Source organism: Mustela nigripes, chromosome 10, assembly GCF_022355385.1.
Source record: "Mustela nigripes isolate SB6536 chromosome 10, MUSNIG.SB6536, whole genome shotgun sequence".
Classification (NCBI taxonomy): domain Eukaryota; kingdom Metazoa; phylum Chordata; class Mammalia; order Carnivora; family Mustelidae; genus Mustela; species Mustela nigripes.
In genome coordinates this window covers 19,580,869-19,596,608 of record NC_081566.1, presented here as the reverse complement: position 1 = coordinate 19,596,608, position 15,740 = coordinate 19,580,869, and the positions used below count along the sequence as shown (strand labels likewise).

Genomic DNA, 15,740 nt, shown 5'->3' with positions numbered 1-15,740 from the left:
TTTGTAGCGTCACAGCTCAAGCCCACACCCCTAACACGTGGCAGAGACGGGTTCTGAATTCAGGTCTGCCTGGCTCCAGAGCCCAGCCTCTCTCTTTTTCTATCATTAACTGAAGGACAGCCAACATGCGATATTGCATTAGCTTCAGGTGTCCAGTACCGTGATTTGGCAATTCTGTACAGTTCGAAAATGCTCACCACAAAAAAAGTGTAGTGGTCGTCTGTCCCCATACAGAGTTTACAATACGACTGACGAGGGGCTCTTCACCAGTGCCCTAGGACCTCCCTCAACCGAGCTCGTGAGAAGGAAGAGCGACCAGAAGATGTCAGCCCCTTGCCAAGGCTCCAACTGAGGAGGAAGAACCATGTGCTAATTCCCCAGCCCGGCCCTGATGGCGCCGGGCCTTGTCAATACTTGTGGAAGTCATTTTTAAAATAGATATTCTCATGGTGTTGTGCCATTGGGAGGAGGCAAAGTGGGGACAGAAGATAGCAAATGCCTTCTGTGTGCTTCACAAACTAACGCAATGCTTCCAATTTCCCGAGTTTTCTAGTTAGGAGTGCCCATTATCTCAGAAAATAATTTCGAGTGTTGCAATGTTAATTGGAAAAGTCATGACTATTAAGCATTTTAAGCCAATATCTAATTCAGTTTTGATTTTTTTATTTATATCCATTCAATGTTCTTTCGTTAGATGACAACTGTCTCCATTATTCTAGCCTCCTCACCGGCAGTGGCAGAAGCTATGGGCACGAGAAGGGCACGTAAGTAGGGAAAGTGTTAGCAAGAAGCTTGTGAAGGGCCCCAGTTGACGCTTCTGACCAAAGACGTTCTACTTTTAGCAGAAAAGGTTTGGTTTTGGTTTTTCCAGTTTTCTCTAGAATTATGAAACTGGAAGGACTCAGCCTTGGCTTCGCTTTTATAAGCGAGGAGAATGGATATTTAAATCAGCAGGAAACGAAATAAAGGAAAAAGTTGAATTGCTCAATTCTTTGCTGAAAGGAGCAAACAAACAGAAAACGTCTGGGAAAGTTTACAGGGGACAAGATTAACTGTGTGGAAACGAATTCAAATGAACGGCCTACAGATGGCACAAGCAATTAAATACTGGAAAATGTAGGGTAATGAGTCTGTGAAGAGGGAAAAATATACAGAACCACCGACAACCCACGATCCACCCCCAGGTACCACTGTGATTACCCTTAGAAGTCCCACACTACAGGACATGAAGGAGATGGCCCGGTGGGAGCAAACTAGGCAGGAACCCTAACCTCAGAACACCATACACAGCCACATCTGTGGAAAGGCGCAGGTATTTCTGCAAAAGGATCAGCAATAAATGACATGAGCCTCTCTCTTCACAAGACTGACTGAGATTCTCCAAGGCGGAGTCTTCTTCCTCATGTTGGAAGCCTGCCCTGCCTTTATTCCTTCCTCCCTCTCCGTTTTTACTCTTTTTTAAACCGAAGACGGTTCCTAGACAGTGCGAATTCATCCCAAAAATGACACAATTAAGGGAAAACAAGCAAATCATGACAAAGTCAGGCTTTGAATAATTATATAGAAGAGGCCACGGAGTGACATTCCAAAGATGTGGGAAATCCTAAAAAATAAAATGTGAAAAGACATCTTAATGCAGGCCGTGCGTGTGTGTGTGTGTGTGTGTGTATAAGAGAGAAAGATTTTTTTCTTTTACATGAGTGGAATTCGCAATCAGACTGAGCCTACAAGACCAGAAATGCAGGGAACCAAGACAAACAGTGTCAGAGAGGGGTTAAAGACAGCGAAGGAGGAGAGGAAAAAGGCCAAGACACCCAACCATAAAATTTCTTGTGTCTCTAACATGACAATTAGAAGTTTAACTGCTGTTGTCTAAAATACAGCTCTATAATCATAGTCCTGTGGGTCCCATATTTACTGTCTCTCTCTGTGGCCTACAGATTTAATTTGTTTAGTTTGTAGGGAAACAGAAGACTTAGAAAGAAAGAGAGAGAGAGAGAGAAAGAAACCACCAGCTCTTCAAAGTTCTCTGGAATCTGAGAACCACGCACAGCCCGCGGCCTAGCTCATGGAGAGCCTGAGGTCGGGTCTCTGGATGGGACTTCTCAAGCACGCCGGGGTCTGCTTATTCTGCAGGGCCTTCTGACAAGAAAGGAGGCCTCTGCTAGCATATACATGAGGAAGGCTGACTGGAAGTCCCCAGGACATTTCACCCAGGGAGCACAGGGTGACGCGGATCCCAGAAGGCCCAGTTTTGACGAGCTCTTTGAAGCCAGGGTGCCAAGATGCTCGCCTGCCAGGCCTCCCTCCCCCACTCCCCCCCTCCTCCCTCCTTGACTGCCATCCCCCCACCCCAGCCTCTGTTCTGCTGCCATTCAGGTCCTTGTCCCTTTCCTCACGTCACCTCCATGTTAGCCTCCGCCCCCTCCCACGTCCACCCCTCAGGGGTCAGTCATCTTCTAAAATGCAGATCTGGCCATGCCATTCTGCCTGAAGCCCTTCCGTGACTACCCAGCATTCAGGACAGAGCAAAACCCATAGCTTAGCATTCCGGACTCCCAGGGGCATGACTGAACCCTTCTCTCTAGCCTCTTTCCTGTCACCTTCCCACCAGGCGTCCTTCCCTCTTCCCTACACTGAGCCCTCACAGTGCTCTCACCTCCGGCCTCCATGCTTTCTCCCACCTGTACTGACTGGAAAGCCTGCCTCCAGCGCCCACACCTCCTTTAACTCCTACTCATCTGTCAACTCAACTCTTCACTAAAGAGCCTTCTCTTCCAGGCAGCCTTCCTGGAGTATCCACTCCGCACTTACCACCTACCACCTAACATGCCCTCCTCTGGGGCTCCCCTAGCACACAGATTTCTCACATGGCACTGATCATACTCACCTCAATATACTATAATCAGTTTACATTTCTGTCTCCCCTACTCCCTGTAGGTTCCTTCAGAACGACTTGTGTTTCATTTTACCTTGAATTCCCAAGACTTAACATGGTGCTTGGCATAATGTCGGTTTTGGATGAATAAAGGAATGTTATTGAAGGCAACGTTAGCTGACTCAAACACTGATGACAGAATCCCACAAACAGACAAGGAGCAGCCGTGAGGAAGTTCATACTGGATGTGTTTACTAGCAAAGGACCCAGAAACTGCCAAAAACTCCAGACTCCAAATCAACTCTGGAGATAGCCACACCCATCAGCAAAAGACATGAGCTAGCAGAGCCTTTCCAGTGGAGTGAAGCCACATTTGGTATCTTCCCCCATTTAACCAGAACTTTCCTTGCTCTATTTATAGAAATCTTTTTTTTTTTCATATCATGAGATATACCATGGTAGAAATGTTAATGTCTTACTCAATTCAGCTTATTATTGTGTATTTTAACTTAAAATGTGTAAGATAGTCAGTACAAGATTTTAATTATTTAGAAGGGGGAGGTGTAAAAGGAATATATGCCATGGACAAAGGAAACAAACAAGCAGGATAGGGCAGGGACAAATCCCAGCGAGGCACTCAAGGAGAAAAGCATAGTATTGACTGTATTGCCCTCCTTTTCTTTCTAAACTGAAAACATCACTAAACTTTCTCTTTATAATTTCACGGAAATAAGAGTAAGATGTGTTTATGAGACTGATTTAACAGAATGTATACTTTACGCATACAGAGTCAACGTACTCTTACATTTGTACTATCATGTATGTGACAAGGGTAGACACGTATTTGGAATTCAGCTGAGTAGTCCCCAAATTGCTGAACTGAACTGGATATTCTTAATTACAGACTGAATATCCCTGACTCAGATCACAACGGATTTTACAAGAAATGAAAGGATCCAACACCGTAAGGATATCTTGGGCACTTGAAACTGACATCTTCTCTACTGGTGCAAGCTACCATATTAGCAGATTATTTCAGAAACATGTTCCCAAGGTCAAAAAGAAAAAGATCAGTTGATTTGGCTACCAATGGCTGATAATTTTGAAACTGACTTTCTAAAGCCTAAATTCAACATTCTGATAGACAGGAATAATGCAACCCAAAGGCCTGATTTCCTAGATGAAAACAAGGATGACCAACTGTAAACTAACGGCTCCTCTAGGGCTTAGTTCCTTACCATTCTAAAATCCCGCTCCTGAGCTTTCCAACCACACATATTTATAATGCTTGCCAACACTTTTTAACTCATGCATTGCCTTTCTTTCTTCAACATTCAGCAGCGAGACAAGTACAATAGGGTCTCTTGCTTTTGAAAGGTACTGGGGAAGAGTCTCGTTAATTCACTGCTGTGAATTTTTTTCTTAAAACGAATAATCACTACCTTTGTTTGTGCCCCGCTTTGTTCCGGAGAGAATGCAAGATAGCTATAATCATCACCTAATTGATTTTTCTCGCTCCCACACACCCCTCCTCTTCTTTATAAGCTAACATCTTCATGCTGATTGTGTTTTAAACGCAGAGCAACCACACATTCATATGTATCAAGACAATATTAGTGTCCCAGAAAGGAAGGAAGCTGGATCCATTCATTCAACACACACTGAGTTTCTGCCAACTAGATGGCCACCGTTCCCACTTCACCAAGTTAGCAGTCTCGTGAGGGATAGAAGCAAATAACCAGATAATTACAACAGAGTGAGCTAAACGTATGACAGAGAAATAGAGAATGCTTATGGAACCTGGAGAAGAGGCATCTCCTCCAGACTTGGGAGATCAGAGAAGCTTCCCATAAGTGAAGTTAGCTGAAAACTTGAGGAACCGTAGACTATTTGAAGGTAATATGATAGCAACGCCACCAAAACACTGGATGGAGCCAATCCACATAGTGTATCCAGTGAGAGTCAACTTCTCCGCCCAGATGGGACAAGTAGTCACGTTGTCACTGTACCCATACAACTCACGGACTGGCCACAATTCATCCCGAACACTAGGTTCTGTAACGGGATTCCAGTTCTCTTTATTTCTAAATATATTCTGCTTTTTCCTGTCCTATCAAGCATTTCAACTCAACCCAACCAAGGCCTATGTGGGAGACAGAATGATAGGTAGAAGACACAAGGAAGGGAGGAACAGGGGCCCCACCTCAAAGACCACATAACCATAGAAGCATAAAACTGAGAGAAGCCACGTAGCCACTCCCCACAAACCTTGCAGCGTTGCACTAGCGCTTACCAACGCTCCTTGTGAAACAAATGTCCCCACTTTGAATTTATCTTAGGTTGGACACATTTCTCTGTACCCTGCATCTGTTATAGTCCGAAGACAGCAGACCGGGCTCCTGACCCCAAAGCCCCTTCCCTAACAGTTGGATCTTCAACCTCTGTCCATTTGAGTATTCTTCCTAAAATGGTACATTTCATGAGTCCAGAGAATATGGATGTTTTCTTAAATCATCTCTATATATCACTGTCAACATAAAACCCAACACTGAGACCAAAGAAAAATAACAAGCTTTGACCATTTGCCCTTCCAGAAATCACTGACCATTCTACAAGCTGACTGAATGGTTGGATGGAATTACTTGTTAATGCCCCTTCCAATCTGGGGACTTCATGATCCTATGACATAACCACAGTCATTTCTCCTTGAGGGCTAGGAAAAGTTGTCCCAGTCTAAGAAGTTATTGTAAACGGAGAATCGGGTCAGTATTTCAATAATATTTGGCTTTTCAAAGTTTGCCCAACATAACCTCACTGTTAACAGGTAAGGCCACAGCTGCACAGAGAAGGAAATGCAGCCTGGGCCATACTCAGTTGTATATTTTACAACCAAAGGTGGAGGGTTTTACTTCAAAAGATCAATGAAACACAAAATTTAGCAAGCAAATAGTAAAAAAAAAAAAAAAAGAAGAATGTTCTAAATGTTTTGGATTGTATGATACTGCCCGTCCAAGGATGTGTAATTATTTTTACTATCCTTTCCAAACTGAATCTTCATTACATGTTGAGATTTCAGTAGCAGAAAATTCAAAACTTGTACTACTCAGGCTTTAAGGCGTTTTGAAAAAGCCTTACGGACCTGTAATGAGAGCTATGTCCACCCTCGTGCACTGCATAACCTCATACATTTCTTTGGGGCTCCACACCTGACACACCCAAAATAGAGACTCTCTAGCTAAAATATAGATCTTCACAACAAAGGTCTCAATTTGTGGGTCAAACTATCATTCAGGGTGTCAAAAAGAGAAAGCCCCACCACTCAAGTCCCGTGGCAGGTGTTGCATCTAGGCAAAAAGTATGCCCCCTGCATCCCTGGTCTTCTGAGCCAATGTTCTCTTCCACTCTCATGGAAACAGCTAGAAGGTTCCAGGCAGTTCCTGACAGCAAGGCACTAACCAACTGGGTTTGAATCCAACCACTACCACCTCCTAGCTGTGTAAAACTGGCAAGCAATTGAACCTCTCTAGGCATTAGTTTCTTTATGGGGTGGGGGGGGGAGGATAATCACAACACCACCTTCCTTATAGGATTACTGACATATTTCAGTAATACCCTCACCTCCCCTCAATCTCTAATTCACACTAAAACCAGTTGCTTTGGAGAATTTTGAAAGGGCTACTGGAATGTAGGAAAACAAATATGGAGAAGCCACTCGGTCCTAAAAAGAAGGGTTTTTGTAATTACTATGGCTCAATTGGTTGAGTCACATTTAATTAAGTCTGGAATTTCCAAGGACAAAAAACAGAGCTTCCCGACAGGACACCTATGACAAGAAAACAAGTAGGATTAGAGTTGGAAAGTTCCTAAGAACATGCTCTTAAGGACTGGGGCGGTGGCCACAAATCACACTTTGTGGCACTAGAAGGGAAGAGACAGATTCTTCCACCAACCAGAAGAAATCTTTACACGCTGTCCTCCCTCTCAATATCTCAGCTCTACTGCTAAGCCCAGGTGAACCAACTCTGAACTCTGTATAAATCTGCGAACACCGAGAGCGGGGAGAGAAAAGAGGCCGAGTCCAGCAAATAGAACAGCCAGTGAGAATCACGAAATAACTGTGAACATCTCAAAGAGCCACACTTTGTGGTTTGGGGCCTACAGAGTTAACCCCTCCGTTTCCCCATGACTTCTCCATTCATGGCTGCTGTGTTGGCTAAAAACTAAAACTGTCACCCAAGCAACACCAGTGTCCTTAGAAAGAGAGGAACAACTCAGCATCAGGGAACGTAATGACCCTTCCCGAGGCAGCTGGTTTAGAACTTGTGAATCATTGTGAAACACCAAGACAGGCCAAACCACATCAACACCACAGTCAAATAAAATGCATATACACAGCCGCCCAAAACAAAGGGATGACTCGTCAGAATTCTGGATCTGCCTTCGTTCCCTATCAGGTCTGCTGGGGATGCACATGATGCATTTGAAAGTCCTACTCTGAGGAAGGGACCTGGTTGATAAGTGAAGGGCTCCGGTTTTCAAAGGAAAGATCCCTGCCCTTCCAGGCCACACCTGCAGATGTCACCAACAGGTGACAGCCCTCATGGGTGGTACCTCGGCCCAAAGTACAGAGAAGGAAACGCCTGAGTTGAGGCAGCTGGATAAGCCCAGAGCAGCGAAGGCCTGTGTCAGCAGAACAGTGGACCCAGCAGCAGCCCCCACTGCAAGCCATCCTACCTGAAACTCAGGACTTACACGTCACATGTTGCCTCTAGTCTCCATGTGAGGCCCTGGGCAGTTTTGTTTCCTGTCCGCCTTCACACCCTCCCTTTGAATCTGCTCAAGCACTGAATTCTGGGAGAGGCAAAGCCAGTGAAGACTGAATACAAGTGTGAAATCATCACCGCCTTCCAGTCCATCCCCTATGAAGCCTGAGTGTGGCTCAAATGAGGCCAGGGGAAACCACAGTCCATCCCCTCTCTTCAGCCCACCCCGATTTTCTTTCTCAAGGCTCTCTGTGTCACCTCTCACTGCTGAGGATTCCTTCTATCTCCAGATCGAGAATCCCTTCGTTCTTCCACATGTGGGTATCTGCCCAAGGAGTGATCCTGTCACTAAGCTTTCCACTTCTCCCCAGGATGTGTTGCAGGAGCCACTAGGTGATAACAGATAAGTCACATGATCCCAACCAAGATTTTAGAACCTCAGTAGAAAAAGTCCTGTTTATGGAAGCAGTGTTTTTCGAAAGACCCAACATTCTGTGTCCACTACACATGAAATCGTGGGCACGATACATGCATATGTCTCCTCACCGGCTGCAGAGAGGACGTAGAAATGGGAAATCTGCCACCCCCTCCACCCGGCCGAAAGAAGATAAGCAGATCCCGAATGGTCTGTCCCCTGAGCATTCTGGGTACTTGGTGAAGGTACAGCAGCAGAGGGGCTGTCAGCATCAGTAGGGGGAGGACGGAGAGAGAAAAGGGTGCCATCTGGGCCAAAGTGCTTATGGCTCTTGTCTAACAGAGAGAGTGCTGCTTTCTGGTCCTGTTACCGCGTGTCACTTTCTGCCACGCCACCCCCACTGTTTGCCAAAGACCTCAAGATGTTTCTAAGAGGTTCTGAATTATTGACAAACCGAGGGAAGATGCTTTGGAAAACATTAAGTACAAAAACAGACCTGTACAGCTAGTGCAAACACTCGGCCATTGGCAGTTTCCTTTTTAAGGCCAAAAGAGGAGAAGAAGGAGAAGCAGAAGGCAAAGAAAAGCCTGCCTCTGCTAAATAATGATGACATTCACAGAACAACAGACACTCCAACTCCAAAGTTCACAGTCTCTCCGGCTTTACTCACCCCTAGCCATCTTGCTCCTTTATTGGCAGCCTGTTGAATCTGGACTCTTTTGAGGGTGACATGGTAAACAGCGCCTTCCTCTACCTCTTCACCCCAGTCCTGAATCGAGCTCTGCCAGGGGATGGGATAAAGAGAAAGAAAAAGAGTATTTTTTTTCCTCTCCGCTAACCACAATCTATCCCAGCGGCTTTCCTGCTTACACCAGCACTCGGGGCACAAGATGGGCTGTTCAAAATAAATACTACAATCAGAGCAACACAAGACACATTGCGATAGAGGGAATGCTGAAATGTTCTTGGCTCCCCGTCCTTTCCTGTGGTATCAGGATCCCTGGACTTTTCCATGTAGTTCTTTTTCCTTGACTCACTCACGTATCTTAGGGTTTGGGGTTTTGTTTTTGTTTTTTTAAGTCTTTCTTCCCCCCCCCCCCCCACTCCTTAAGACACTGTGATTTACTCCTGGTTAACTCTCCCCACCCCTCCCCCAGCCCCACATAAGTTGAAGAAAAAAATCATTCGCTGGTAGCAAGAGTCGGTACTACTTTTATAATGGCTCAGTCACTGGAGCACACTACATTTCATACTCAGGCACAAACAAGTGTTTAAAATGCCAAGAGTCCTCTCTCCTTTGGAAGTGAAATGCTTCCCGTGTCGTCTTCTCCTCTTGCTGCGTTGAGACCCAAAGAGTTATTAGCGCGGTCGGGGGGTTAAAAAGTTTCTATTTCCGTAAAATAATCTGGCAAGTGAAGTTAAAGGAGGAAAAAAAAGAAAAAAGGCAACACAGCATCACGCAACTGCACGGAAAACGCGTGCGGCGAGCGCCGGGATGTCCACGTCCGCTGCGAAACCTGAAGTCGTGTTAAAGAGCCGCTGGGACGCAGAGGCGCTCCCGGGGCCGCCCCGCCTAACAGCTCCCCATCCTGAAAAGTTTTCTTTTCCCCGCAAACATCTGCCCCAGACACACCAAAGGCTCCTGGCGAGAGAGTCAGTGTGGATGAAAGGGAGGAGACAACGCGGAGAGGAAGGCATACAAAGCCGAGCGACAGCGCCGCGGCTCCCGAGCAGGGGTCGGGCGGCTCCGTCCGCTCCGAGGAGTCCAAACGCGCCCCGAGAAAGCGGGAGAAGATTCCCCGGCAGAGAAGCCTCGGGAGAAGGCAGGGCTCTCGTTACCATTTTAGCTTGCCAAAGCAATTTCATTCTCAGTTTTCTCTCCGGTCCGCGGCCGCGGCATGGTGCGCCCTGCTCCCGGTGCCCACGCAGTGTCGGCCGGCGCGGCCGCGGCGCCCCCAGCCCACCGCCCGCGCGGCCGCCGCGCCCGGAGCGAGCACAGACCCGCGCGCTGCCCCCGCCGCCGCCGCCGCCGCCGGTGCGCGCGACTCGGGCCACAAAGGGAGCGCGGCGAGCGAGGGCGCCGCAGACTCCTCCCCGCGCCGCTCCGCCGCTCCGTGATGTCAGGCTTTCCTGTTTGTGCTCGGAGCACACTCTCCTTTGCACAGATCCCGTGCATCAAGTGAGCAATAGTTTCTCCAGCTCCGAAGGCGATCGGGACACAACCCTTTCAAGGTGCTCGGGTTTCCTGCATGGTCACCAGGTGCCGAAAAGGGACCGGGTGCGGTATGGGGTTGGGGAGGATCCAAGTGTGTGTCTTCTTCCTTTGCTAAGGGATAAAGGGGGAGGGGGCAGTGCCAAAAGGATGGGAGGAGAGGGTCGGGAAAACTTTTGTTGCCTCCTGAATTTAGATTAAATCAGAGCAGTCCTCCAAGCCAGGAAGTTTTTCATTAGGACAAAAAAGAAGTGGTCGGAGGATATTCCAAAACCCATGCCCAGCGGCCGTCCCCGCTCCTGCATCAGCATGCTGCCAACAGGAAATTGCTCTGGACTTTTTTCTGCCACCCATTATGATAAAGCTCGTCCCTAGTAACCGGCCACTGTGGGTGGGAAGGGGCGAAGCAAGAAAGGGTTTTGCTGGGACTAACAGCCTGAAAAGTGGGCCATCACTGGCCCCAGAGGTTGTGTGAATCTCAGTGAGACAGCCACGGGTTGAGTTTTCCTACTGAGGGGACACAGCGGGATAACAACAGCAAGGAAAGAGCCCTTCATGAAGAGATTGCCCAAGGGAGTTTTGTCATAACAGATCGATCTGCCACCAGGACCAAAGATTATAACATCTTCTAGAACCCATCTTAATAAACCAACAGCACGGCACCAGATGATAATGTACTCACACTTCGGCACAGGACAGAATTCCACACCAGTTACAAGAAACTTTAGAGTTCATGTCTGTAATACTATCCCCCCTAATTGGCCTCAATCACCTTCAAATTTGTCTTTAAAGACCTCTCACTAATTGCCATGCTAAGGCATAAGGCTAGGATTTGGTTCTTGATAAACAGATCATGAGCTGAAAAGCTAGAGAATCCTGTGTACTCCTCGTCCCAGAAGAGCAGACTAAACGACAGCGAGGGCACATCGAGGAGAGGCAAAAGGATTCTGGACACTTGAGACCATCCTGAAGTAACTCGGCCAAGTTTCCCTCAGACAACCAGAACTACCCTACTCAGTAACTGTGGAGAGAGTGCATATTTTTTTTTATAAAACCAAAGTGGTTGTTTCTATAACTTAAAAAGTAAAAGCACATAGACTAGATCCTCCTGTGATCACCAGGAGAGAGTGTCCCCAGTGCCTAGAGGAAAATCACGTGGCGGCCCTACCCTCCCCCTCCTTAAGCCATCCACCAGGTCCCCTGGTCCACCCCTAGAGGACCTGCCTAGTCAGTGATCTCAAAGACCACAAGATGCACCTGAGGACAGTTAAGCAACCCTCAAGATTAACCTCACCACTACTCTAACCCAAATTGGGGCTGTAAATTTGGAGACTACTGAAAATTTTTCACCTCAGGGGTATCAGGTAGTTTCTCAGCCCCTCCCCTCACAGGAAGCCTTCCCAGACAGAGCAGCTTACAGCTCACAAGGCCTGACTCGGGTTTCAGGTCTCATCACCCTCTCTTCTACTCTACCAACTCCCTGGCTGGCCACCTGGTGTATAAAGGGGAAACACAGGCTTCAAGGCAAGTGGATCCAGCTTCAAATCCACACTTATATTAAGACTGAAGTCAGGCATGGGGCGCCCGGGACAGCCCAGTCAGCTGGGCATCTAACTCTTGCCTTCCACTCTGGCAGTAGTCTCAGGGTCTTGGGATTGAGCCCGCATCTGGTTCTGTGCTCAACCTGGAGTCTGCTTGGGATTTTCTCTCTCCTCTCCCCAACTCCCTGTGCTCTCTCTCGCTCTCTCTCTCTTCAAATAAATAAATAAATCTTTTTTTTTTTTTTAAGAGTGAACTTGGCTGCTATCTCCCTGAGCCTTAGTTTCCTCATCTGTAAAATGGGACAAACATCTATCTCATAAGTTTGAAGAAGGAGTAAATGAAAAATGTAGGCAAATTATCACATGGTAAGTGATCAAAAAAGTTCCATTCCCATATCATTGCACTCCTCCCAAGCTGTATTTTCCCAAACTCACTGAAAAGTTGTGTATGTATGCAATGTGGGGAACTCTGAAATCATGTCTTCTTACTAAATTACATTATAATTTCAGAGAGGTTTTCCAAGAATAACTGTTTGTATTCATACTTGATAATGTGCATGTGACTTTGCTCAATGCTGAACCACACAATCACACACACACTCACCCAGATCTAGTTATACCAGATAGTGCAATCAAGTGTTGTATTTTACAATTTTAAAAATATTCATTTAAAAATATTTCACCTGTAGGCAGCTCAGACAGTATGACCTTGTTACACATACCTTTGGGTTAAAATACTCCTGGCCAATATGTGGGAAGGCTAAACCAGTAAGCCATTTATAATTAAGTTTTAATTTATTTACCAGATTACCTTGCCTATGACCTAGCATGGTCCTAAGAGGACAGGTCAAGTTTTGTTAAAAGGAGATCAGCAATGTTTTGTAATTTTCAGTGTACAAGTCTTTCATCTCTTTGGTTTAGTTTATTCCTAAGTTTTTATTCTTTTTGATGCTATTGTAAATATGATTGATTTCTTAATTTCACTTTTGGACTGTCCATTGTTAGGGTATAGAAATGCAATCGATTTTTTATATTGAGTTTTGCATCCTGCAACTTTAATAAACTTTATTAGTTCTAACAATTTACTTGAGGACATAAATAAATGCTGAAAGACACTTTGTTTTCATGGATTTGAAGGCTTAATACTGTTAAAATATCCATGCTTACCCCAAGCAATCTACAGATTCAATGCAATTCCTAACAAAACTACAATAGCATTTCTTACAGAAATAGAAAAAAAAAAAATCCTAGATTCATATGGAACCGCAAAGGATACTGAAGAGCCAAAGCAATCTTGAAAAAGAACAAAGTTGGAAGTGTCCCAGTTTCTGACTTCAAAATATATTACTAGGCTATAGTAATTAGAACAGCATGCAACTGGCATACTGACAGACAAAAAATAAAACAATGGAACCTAAACACCCAGAAATAAACTCAAACTATACAGTCAACTGCTCTTTGACAAGGGTGCCAAGAATAAACAGTTTGGGAAGGGACGGTCTCTTCAAAGATGGTACTGGGAAAACTGGATATCCACCAAATTTCTAGAATACATAGGGGGAGGGCGCCTGGATGGCTCAGTGGGCTAAAGCCTCTGCCTTTGGCTTAGGTCACGCTCCCAGGATCCTGGGATTGAGCCCCACATTGGGCTCTCTGCTCAGCGGGAACCCTGCTTCCTCCTCTCTCTCTCTGCCGGCTTGTGACCTCTGTCTGTCAAATAAATAAATAAAATCTTAAAAAAAAAAAAAAAAGAATACATAGGGGGATACCTTCTTGACATTGGTCATGGCATTGAGTTCATGACTATGACATTGCAAGTATAGGCAACAAAAGCACAAATAGCCGAGCAAGACAAGATCAAGTTCAAAAGCTTCTACACAGCAAAGGAAAACAATCAAGAGAGTTAAAAGGCAACATACCAAATGGGAGAAAATATCTGCAAACAACATATCAGATAGGAGTTAATATCCATAACATATAAGGAATTTCTACAACTCAACAGAAAAGAAAGAACACACCAAGCAAAAAAATAAAACAACCCAATTTAAAAATGGGCACAGAATGAATAAACATTTCTCCAAAGAAGAGATACAAATGGCCAAGAGGTACATGAAAAGATGCTTATTGTGCTTGATCATCAGGGAGATGGAAATCAAAACCGCAATAAGATATCACGTCACAACTGTAGGATGGCCATTATAAACAAACGAAGAAAAAAATGTTAGCTAGGATATGGAGGGAAGGGAAACCTTGTACACGGGTGGTAGGAATATAAATTGGCAGAGTCACTACGGAAAAGAGTTCCAAGTTTCCTTGATAAACTAAAAATAGAACTACCTCATGAGCCAGCAACCCCACCTCTGCGCATTCATCCAAAACAACTGAAACAGGGATCTCAAAGAGCTCCCTGCATTTCCATGATCACAGCGGAACATCAACGGATGAACAAATAAAGGAAATGTGATATGGACACACCTAAAATGGAATATTATTCACCTTTAAAAAAGAAGGAAATCCTGTCACATGCGTACTATCCGGATGGACCTCGAAAGCATAATGCTAAGTGAAATAAGCCAGTCACAGAAGGACAAACACTGCGTGATTTCACTGAGGCGAGTTATCTACTGTCGTCCAACTTATAGAAACAGAAGGTACACGGGGCACCTGGGTGGCTCAGTGAGTTAAGCATCTGCCTTCGGCACAGGTCACGATCACAAGGTCCTGGGATCCAGTCCACATCCAGCTCCCTGCTCAGTGGGAAGCCAGCTTCTCCCTCTGCCTCTGCCTCCAGCTCCCCATGCTTGTGCTCTCTCTCTCTTATTCTGACAAATAAATAAATAAAATCTTAAAAAAAAAATAAAAGAAAGAAAGAAGGTAGAGTGGTGGTCGTCAGGGGCTGGGGGAAGGGTGAAACAGAGAGCTGCTGTTCACTGTGTATAAAGTTTCAGTTATTCAAGATGAAAAGGTTCTGGAGATCTATCGTACAACACTGTAGTTAACATTATGTGCTGTTCACTTACAAGTCTGATGTGGGGAGGGAAGAAAAGATCTTAGCCTGAAAGCATAGGATATTGCTAGGAATCGTTTCATGTTGCCATAATTGGTGGTCACTGAGAAGTCAATAAGCAATAAGGATCTTAGGATTTCAAAGGAAAGAGGACAGATACATGGAAGAACCCCAAACTGGAGGGAAAAACTTTCTTACTTGACAGTTTCATCAGAGCCAATAAAGAGCTAGTTGGTTAAGAGCAGACATAAGCAGGTGATTCTTTAAGAGAATCTACCTACGAGAGGAAATACGTAGTTTCCATATTCTTCATTCATTTATCTAGTCACTGACTTCTCTGACACTACACCTTCCTAGATTTTATTCTACCTCTCTGACTGCAAGAAAAAGTGAAAAATATAAAACTATGATAGAGAGTACTTACATAGGCAGAATGACATAGAGTAATGCTTATGTGCCCGGTGAATGAGGGGACCTCTGGCATCTGAGAGCCAGACTTTGAATCTCAGTTCTAGAAGCCTTCCACCCAAGGTTCTGACCGTCACTGCTGACCATCACAGATGAGTGTCCTCATCTCCTCTTCAAGCTTATCAGGAGTGTTAAATAAACTATTATATAAAGCACCAAATCGAATTCTTAGAACATAAGAGGCCTTGAATAAAAATATATCTCCTTCCCCTCCCTACCCACCACACTCTTTCCCAGCATGTTCTTTGCATGTTTGGTTGTTTGCTTGGGTAATCATGACAGAAAAATAAGGACAGTGCAGGTATAAGGGCCATTGTGCTTGGAAATAAGTCCTTACAGACTTGTCTGGAAAATGGCAACATCGGCGTGAAATGAGGGGAAGGCCTTGGTTTTGACCTCAAACTCAATGTTGGACTATAATGTCTTAGGCCCAGTCAAAACTTTAGAGGAAAACAG

At 45.2% G+C, this 15,740-nt stretch overlaps 1 protein-coding gene across 3 annotated transcripts in view; it reads right to left on the bottom strand.

The window, feature by feature from the left end:
- The window catches only part of RGL1 (ral guanine nucleotide dissociation stimulator like 1), a 249,511-nt gene that overhangs the window by 110,245 nt on the left and 123,526 nt on the right, over positions 1-15,740 (bottom strand). Inside the window, exons 1-2 of one of the 3 annotated variants that reach the window (XM_059412757.1) lie at positions 9,896-10,020; positions 8,727-8,837 (exon numbers count right to left, since the gene is read on the bottom strand). The exons of 1 other annotated variant lie outside the window; for it this stretch is intronic. In XM_059412757.1, the coding sequence (XP_059268740.1) occupies positions 8,727-8,837; positions 9,896-9,922 (138 nt within the window). In that variant the 5' untranslated portion in view covers positions 9,923-10,020. Of the gene's footprint in view, positions 1-8,726; positions 8,838-9,895; positions 10,021-15,740 lie in introns of those variants that run through there. One more of the 3 variants, XM_059412756.1, reaches the window with a different exon arrangement.